Raw genomic sequence first — 8683 nt, forward strand, 5'->3', positions numbered from 1 at the left:
CGACGTGTCAACATCTCCTGGAGAAGAACAAGAAGAACAAGAAGAAGAACACGAACGGAAGTCAGCGGCGACAGAAGACCGGGCCACCGCCTGTAAAAGAGCTACAAGAAGGCGCGGTGGCCCGGCAGAAGAACCGAAGGCGGCGACAGAAGAACGGAAGGCAGCGGCGACAGAAGACCGGGCCACCGCCTGTAAAAGAGCTACAAGAAGGCGCGGTGGCCCGGCAGAAGAACCGAAGAGGGGGACAAGACCCCCGAAGTCGGGAGAAGAGGCCGGCGGCGGGGAGGAAGAAAGCCGGACTCCTCCGCTAGTAAAAGAGCTACACACAGATAGCGGAGGAGTCCGGCGAGAAGACCCCCGAAGACGGAAGACCCCCGGAGATGTGCAATAAAATATTTTTTCCCCTGTGTTTTTTTTTTTGTACTTTATTTCAAAGGTGAATGGGTAGGGGTACATTGTACCCCATACTCATTCACATAGGGTGGGGGGCCGGTATCCGGGGGCCCCCTTCTTAAAGGGGGCTCCCGGATTCCGATAAGCCCCCCGCCCGCAGACCCCGACAACCAACGGCCAGGGTTGTCGGGAAGAGGCCCTTGTCCTCATCAACATGGGGACAAGGTGCTTTGGGGTGGGGGGGCGCGCGGCCCCCCCTTCCCCAAGGCACCCCCCCATGTTGAGGGCACGCGGCCTGGTACGGCTCAGGAGGGGGGGCGCGCTCGCTCGCCCCCCTTTCCTGGCCGGCCGGGTAGCGTGCTCGGACAAGGGTCTGGTGTGGACTTTGGGGGAACCCCCACGCCGATTTTTTTCGGCGTTGGGGTTCCCCTTTAAGCCCATTCCAGGCGGCGGAGCCCGCGACGTCTCCTTCGCGGGCCCCGCCTACCTGTACACGCGCTCGAAATGGGCGGACTTTCCGAGCGGGAAAAGTCCGCTCATTTCGAAAGTACAGCGGACAGGCCCACACACGGGCGGACTGTTCGCTTAAACACAGTTTCAGCGGACAGTTTTTCGGAATTTCCGAAAGACTTTGTCCGTCCAACTGTCCGCTGAAACTGTCCGCTGAAAGCCCACACACGAGCGGACTGTCCGCCCAAACACTGTTCAGCGGACAAGGTTGGGCGAACAGTCCGCCTGTGTGTACGCGGCCTAAGCTCCAACTTCATATGGGGAGGCAACAAGCCTAGGATTAAAATACTCACAACTAGCCTTGCCTAAACACTTAGGAGGAATAGGCTTGCCAGAACTCAGTAATTATAAAGCAGTACACTTGACCAGGATTCTGGACTGGAACCTTCACGGATCCACAAAAGACTGGAATAAACTTTCACAAATCTCTCACTGGCCTCAATGCCCTGGATAATGGAAAGACATATTCCTAATGAATCAAAACTACACCCTCTAAATCAGACCAATAATACAAAGTTTTCACAAGACCTGCAAACACTCTCCAATATCGACGATTCAAGGACCCATGACCCCAATTAGACTAAACCCAGACTCCCCCCCCCCCCCCCAGGCCTCCAATTTCTTAGGGCAGCACTGGTCTGAAGAAAGTTCTAGACCACAACTTCTATGACCAAGAGAAACTTTGCTCAATATCCCACCTCTCATTGAGACACGACAAACCTCAGATACCAGAATGGACTTATCTTATGATCACACACTTCTTAGGACACTTATGCCGCGTACACACGATTGGACTATCCGGCGGACAAACCGCCAGACTTTGAAGCGGAGGTCCGCCAGACTTTCCGAACGAGCGGACCTGCCCACACACGACTGGACTTTTCCGGCGGACTAGGTGCGACGGACAAACCTCCGGACTATGGCAGGAGTCCGCTGGACTTTTGAAATGAACGGACTTGCCCACACACGGAGGAAAGTCCGTTCATTTTGAACATGGCTCCAGGTAGATGGGACTAGCGAAGAAAGTCAATTTTGCCACTTCCATCGGCGAGATTGACACCTTGCTGGCCCCATCACCTGGTATAGACTTAAAGGGGAACCCCTGCGTCGAAAAAAAACGACGTGGGGGTTCCCCCCAAAGGCAATATCAGACCCTTATCCGCGCACGGAGCGCGGCCAGTCAGGAAAGGGGGTGGGTACGAGCAATCGCCCCCCCCTCCTGAGCCGTACCAGGCCACGTGCCCTCAACATGGGGGCTGCTTTGGGGAAGGGGGGCCCTGCGCCCCCCCGCCCCAAAGCACCTTGTCCCCATGTTGATGAGGACAAGGGCCTCTTCCAGACAACCCTGGCCCTTGGTTGTTGGGCTCTGCAGGCGGGGGGCTTATCGGAATCCGAGAGCCCCCTTTAATAAGGGGGCCCCCAGATACCGGCCCCCCACCCTATGTGAATGAGTATTGGGGTACCATGTACCCCTACCCAATCACCTGGGGAAAAAAGTGTAAAGAAAAAACACAACACATGTTTTTAAAATAATTTATTGCACAGCTCCGTTGGTCTTCCATCTTGGGGGTCTTCTCGCCGGACTCCTCCGCTATCTTCTGCTCTTTTACTAGCAGAGGAGCCCAGCTTTCTTCTTCGTCGTCACCGCCGTCCAGGGGTCTTCTTCTGACTTCGGGGGTCTTGCCCCCCTCTTCAGTTCTTCTTGCCGGGCCTCTGCTTTCTTCTTCCAGCTCTTTTACTAGCAGTGGCCCGGTCTTCTGTCGCCACTGCCTTCTCTTCTTCTTCCTTGAGATGTTGACTCGACGCCCTCTCTGGCCACAATGACAGGGACGCGTTTAGCACTGTTGTAAAAGCAGTACTAAAAAATAGTGAATTCAAAAAAAGACAACAAAACACAAAAAAACTGTTCAGAACTTTCTCTATTAAAATGAGAAGTATAGAAATAGCAAAAATAAAATAAATCATGCTCGCCTAGATAGCTGCAGCACCAATCCCAAGGTTGGCTCTACCCCAAGAACCGAGCGAGCAAACCCAACTGATCGCTCAGTTCTTTCCCTCTGGTCTGAGCAGAGAGTGGTGACTGTCAATTACTGGATCTCTGCTTTGCTACTTTGGAGGGGTCAGTTGGGGTTGACCTGGACTGGCTAAAGCCCACTGTTGGCTAAACACAGGTCAAAAGGAGTGCAGAATGAGATACACCCCTGTGATCCATAGGAAAAGTTAGCTAAAGAAGGTTTGGCTATACTAAGTTATTATACAAATTAAAAAACATAATTGATCAGCACTTTGCTTTCTGCTGTGTACTAGGGGGGAAAGCTCTTATTTATTATTTTTATTCCTGCTTTGGTAGTTTCTTCCACCATATTGTTCTGGGCTTACAGATCAGGAGGTGTGCCTCCTGCTAAGCAGATATGAAGACACCTCTTTTTCTTCCTTCCTTTCTGTCCTATACTTTGATGTTTTTTCTTTTCTATTCTATTATCCCTCTCTTCTGCCCTCCAAGGCAGCTGATCAAACAAAGAGATGTTTGATCAGTTGCTTCTTTGGCCATAACAGCCAAAGAAAAATGTCTCTGAAACTTTGTAAAAGACAAGATCAGGGAACAGATGTTTCTCCATCTCCTTTGTGGGCAGCTGATCCAACCACTTACGGTGGTCCCAGGCTCCCAAGTGCAATGGGTGGGCCGAGAACGGTGGTAGGCATGGAGGGCAGAGGCTCCACAACGCTGTTAAAGTGATCAGGCAGCGGATCAAGAAAGCCGATCACTTACTGAAAAAAGCAATACCAGAATCAAAGCTGCAGCCATGATCCTGGTATAACTATTTGGTGACTAGAAAAAAAAAAAAATATATATATATATATATATATATATATATATATATATACACACACACACACAGTATCTTACAAAAGTACATATTTTATTTTATTTTATCTTTTCATGTGACAACACTGAAGAAATTACACTTTGCTATAATGTAAAGTAGTGAATGTACAGCTTGTATAACAGTGTAAATTTGCTGTCCCCTCAAAATATCTCACACAGCCAATAATGTCTAAACTACTGGCAACAGAAGTGAGTACACACCCCTAAGTGAAAATGTCCAAATTGGGTCCAATTAGCCATTTTTCCTCCCCAATGTCATTTGACTCATTAGTGTTACAAGGTCTCAGGTGTGAATGGGGAGCAGGTGTGTTAAATTTGGTGTTATCACTCTCACATACTGGTCACTGGAAGTTCAACATGGCACCTCATGGTAAAGAACTCTGAGGATCTGAAAAAAAAAAATTGTTGCTCTACATAAAGATGGCCCAGGCTATAAGAAGATTGCCAAGACCCTGAAACTGAGCTTCAGCACAGTGGCCAAGACCATACAGCAGTTTAACAGGACAGGTTCCACTCAGAACAGGCCTCGCCATGGTCCACCAAAGAAGTTGAGTGCACGTGCTCAGCGTCATATCCAGAGGTTGTCTTTGGTAAATATGAGTGCTGCCAGCATTGCTGCAGAGGTTGAAGGGGTGGGGTGTCAGCCTGTCAGTGCTCAGACCATACGCCCCACACTGCATCAAATTGGTCTGCATGGCTGTCGTCCCAGAAGGAAGCCTCTTCTAAAGATGATGCACAAGAAAGCCCACAGTTTGCTGAAGACCAACAGACTAAGGACAAGGACTACTGGAACCATGTCCTGTGGTCTGATGAGACCAAGATAAACTTATTTGGTTCAGATGGTGTCAAGCGTGTGTGGTGGCAGCCAGGTGGGGAGTACAAAGACAAGTGTGTCTTGCCTAGTCAAGCATGGTGGTGGGAGTGTCATGGTCTGGGGCTGCAAAAGTGCTGCCAGAACTGGGGAGCTACAATTCATTGAGGGAACCATGAATGCCAACATGTACTGTGACATACTAAAGCAGAGCATGATCCCCTCCCATCAGAGACTGGGCAGCAGGGCAGTATTCCAACATAACGACCCCAAACACACCTCCAAAACAACCACTGCCTTGCTAAAGAAGCTCAGGGTAAAGGTGTTGGACTGACCAAGCATGTCTGCAGACCCTATGGAGCATCTGTGAGGCATCCTCAAACAGAAGATGGAGGAGTGCAAGATCTCTAATATCCACCAGCTCTGTGATGTCGTCATGGAAGAGGACTCCAGTGACAACTTGTGAAGCTCTGGTGAACTCCATACCCAAGAGGGTTAAGGCATTGCTGGAAAATAATGGTGGCCACACACAATATTGACACTTTGGGCCCAATTTGGACATTTTCACTTGGGGCGTACTCGCTTTTGTTGCCAGTGGTTTAGACATTAACCACTTCCCATCCCGTGTATAATAATATGACGGCCGCAAGGTGGCTCTGCCATCCCGGGCGGCCGTCATATGACATCCTCGGCTTGCCAGCCATCTAGGGGGCACTCCGCAGCATCACTTGGGAGCCAATGCACATGCCTGGCGGCCGCGATGTCCGCCTAGCACCCGCGATTGCTTGTCACAGAGCAGGGATGTGGATCTGTGTGTGTAAACACACAGATCCACGTCCTGTCAGGGGAGAGGCGTCAGATCGTGTGTTCCTTGTATATAGGATTACCGATCGTCACCTCCCCCAGTCAGTCCCCTCCCCCCACAGTTAGAATCACTCCCTAGGTAACACGTTTAACCCCTTGATCGCCCCCTAGTGTTAATCCCTTCCCTGCCAGCGACATTTATACAGTAATCAGTGCATATTTATAGCTCTGATCTCTGTATAAATGTCAATGGTCCCAAAATAGTGTTAAAAGTGTCCGATTTGTCCACCACAATATCACAGTCCTGATAAAAATCACAGATCGCCGCTATTACTAGTAAAAAAAAAAAAAAAATGCCATAAAACTATCCCCTAATTTGTATGCCCTATAACTTTTGCGCAAACCAATCAATATACGCTTATTGTGTGTTTTTTTTTTTTTTTTTTACCACAAATATGTCGAAGAATAGATATCGGCTTAAACTGAGGAATACATTTTTTTTTTAGTTGGGATATTTATTATAGCAAAAAGTAAAAAATATTGTGTTTTTTTTTCAAAATTGTCACTTTTTTTGTTCATAACGCAAAGCATAAAAACCGCAGAGGTGATCAAATACCACCAAAAGAAAGCTCTATTTGTGGGGGGAAAAAATGATCAAAATGTCATATGGGTACAGTGTTACATGTCCGTGCAATTGTCATTCAATATGTTACAGCGCTGAAAGATGATAATTGGCCTGGACAGGAAGGGGGTGAAAATGCCCAGTATTGAAGTGATTAATGGCTGTGTGCTGTTATTTTGAGGGGACAGAAAATGTACACTGTTATGCAAGCTTTACACTTACTACTTTACATTGTAGCAAAGTGTAATTTCTTCAGTGTTGTCACATGAAAAGATAATAAAATATCTACAAAAATGTGAGGGGTGTACTCACTTTTTTTGAGATACTGTGTATTTATATCATACAAATGGTTAATTTAATTTTGTGATTGTTAATTGTAACTTCTATAGCCAGTATAATTAGCATATCTCTTAATGCAATGGTCAATATATGGTTCATTTTGTTCTGTGATATATTTATATATGTGTGTGCGTGTATAATTATATATATATATATATATATATATATATATATATATATATATATACGGTATATATATATATATATATATATATATATATAACAGTATATAAATAATTCCAGACAACTATTTCACTATGCTGTGGAACAGGCACAAAATTATTTTTGCTCAAAGGTTAAAAACCTATATCTGGCTATGGTCTAGAGTCAAATTATGTTTCAGGCATATGCAGTTCCTATTTGTCCCTTTAGACTGATATGTGTAACCTTAGAAACAACAACTTCTTTAAATACTTTCAAAAATAGTTAAAACATCTATATGATGGTTTTGTGTTTATTTTGTGTTTTTCAGTAATTACTATGCAGATCTTTTAAGATGAATATACTGTTACCTCCATATCAACCTACCCTCCAGCAGTAAACAGATGAAGTCAAGGTCATCCGAGTTGTGATCAGTCTGCAGTGCCGGGATCGTACTAGCCATCTGAAATGTACTAAACTGGCAGGGCCGTTCTGCCAATGAAGCCAATTAAAGCAGCCACCTCAATGGAGGCACAGGAAGGGACTAAGGCCAGGGTATTCATTTCTTAGTATTCTGTCCTCACAAGCTCAGCATTATCGAGCTCCCTGTCCCAGCTGACGCTGTGATCGAAATGTAAACAGTCCCCTCATCACTGAGCAAGGTGTGTGTGTGTGTGTGTGTGTGTGTGTGTGTGTGTGTGTGTGTGTGTGTGTGTGTTCACCACTGCTGCCCAGGCAGGATTTTCTTGCCAGGATGGGGAGGCAAAAAATGTTCACCCTGGTTGGCATAGCCCTGTAAACTGGAAAAACACTTATGTGGTTAGTGTTTGGATTAAAACCTCCCTCTTCCAAAAAGGTGAACAATCAATCTACACTCTAGATACAAGTTCTAACGTTTGGTTTTACTTTAGGAAAATGGGTTCTGCAGCTACTACTTTTTGAGAGCTGATGGATAACACTCTACTATTACATATCTAGATGACAGAGAGCCATCGCAATGGTTGTTTTATTGTGTTACAACTCTGGTTGCATATAGTATTATAAATGCATTATTTCATTTGCATGTATGTTTTTGTGTACAATATTTATTTTGTTCCTTTATGACAATGTTATTGTTTTATTTATATAAACATGTACAACTTGTAAATTACTGTTTAAGGTTGGCAGTTATGGTTTAGGCTTAATGTACACAGGTCATTTAACACCCTCTCCTGAACAATTTAACTTGACCGATAGTAACCGATGTTTAAAAACATCAGTTTTACTGCATTTACATGCCGCGTTTTGCATTCAGAAGTGTTTTTTTTATTTTCAAATAGTCAAAATCTAAAAACGCCTGTAAACAAAAGGTGGCTAAACACAAGTTACCACGTTTACATGCGTTTACAAGCTGTTGCAGGTGTTTGGCTTTTCAAATGCCTCTGAACATCCATCCTGAATGCATTTTTTTGCTTTTCCAAAAATGCTTCTAAACTCAACTGCCTAGAGACTACTATAAACAACCCTGTGTACATTTACTGATAAGATAACATAGAGGAGAGTTCAGGGCAGCTGGAAAAAACGCCCAACTGCTCTTAAACTTCCATTTAACAGCAGCAGTGTACATGGAGTCTTAGAGAAAAGTTTTTAGACCAAATACAGTCAGCTTTCGTTATCAAAGTGTATAATATAGTTTTCGGTGTCCCTATTCCGGACACTGCCACTTAGATTATTTTAGTTAACTTTTCTTTAGTTTTCAAATACACACTGGAAAAGAGATATGAGTGCTGTGTGTAAACACAAACGCATACAATTCTACTACATTAAGTATATACATATTAAAAATATTTTTTAAAGCTTCAGCTTCATAATTGTTATGAGCACTGGTCCAGGAAATACAAAGTTTAGGGAAAGATGTGTTGCGCTACCAGGTAGCAGTCCATAGGTGCTGACAGAGCGATCATACAAATGTGAGAAGAACAAAAATTGTATATTTAGTATGCATCAGTTTATCAGAATGACAAACCGAGGAACCATTTTTTTTTAAGTGCAATAGTATGCAATGTACCACCCAGGGCTTGTAGCCTTTAACCCTTTCTAGGACAGAGTGAATATCTAGTTATACAACCAATAATTTGATATGCCAGCACAAAACAAATAGGGTTAAATATGATACGTATAACTCCACATTCCCCTC

At 44.8% G+C, this 8683-nt stretch overlaps 1 protein-coding gene across 4 annotated transcripts in view; it reads left to right on the forward strand.

The window, feature by feature from the left end:
- The window catches only part of PIP5K1C (phosphatidylinositol-4-phosphate 5-kinase type 1 gamma), a 561428-nt gene extending 553080 nt beyond the window's left edge, over positions 1-8348 (forward strand). For all 4 annotated transcript variants that reach the window (XM_077475680.1, XM_077475681.1, XM_077475683.1 and 1 more), the window contains one exon: positions 6839-8348. In XM_077475680.1, the coding sequence (XP_077331806.1) occupies positions 6839-6841 (3 nt within the window). In that variant the 3' untranslated portion in view covers positions 6842-8348. The remainder of the gene's footprint in view (positions 1-6838) is intronic.
- Positions 8349-8683: the final 335 nt, after the last annotated feature.

The sequence above is a fragment of the Lithobates pipiens genome, unplaced genomic scaffold, assembly GCF_037356315.1.
Source record: "Lithobates pipiens isolate NorthernLeopardFrog02 unplaced genomic scaffold, aLitPip1_a1.2 Scaffold_13, whole genome shotgun sequence".
In the NCBI taxonomy this organism is placed as follows: Eukaryota; Metazoa; Chordata; class Amphibia; order Anura; family Ranidae; genus Lithobates; species Lithobates pipiens.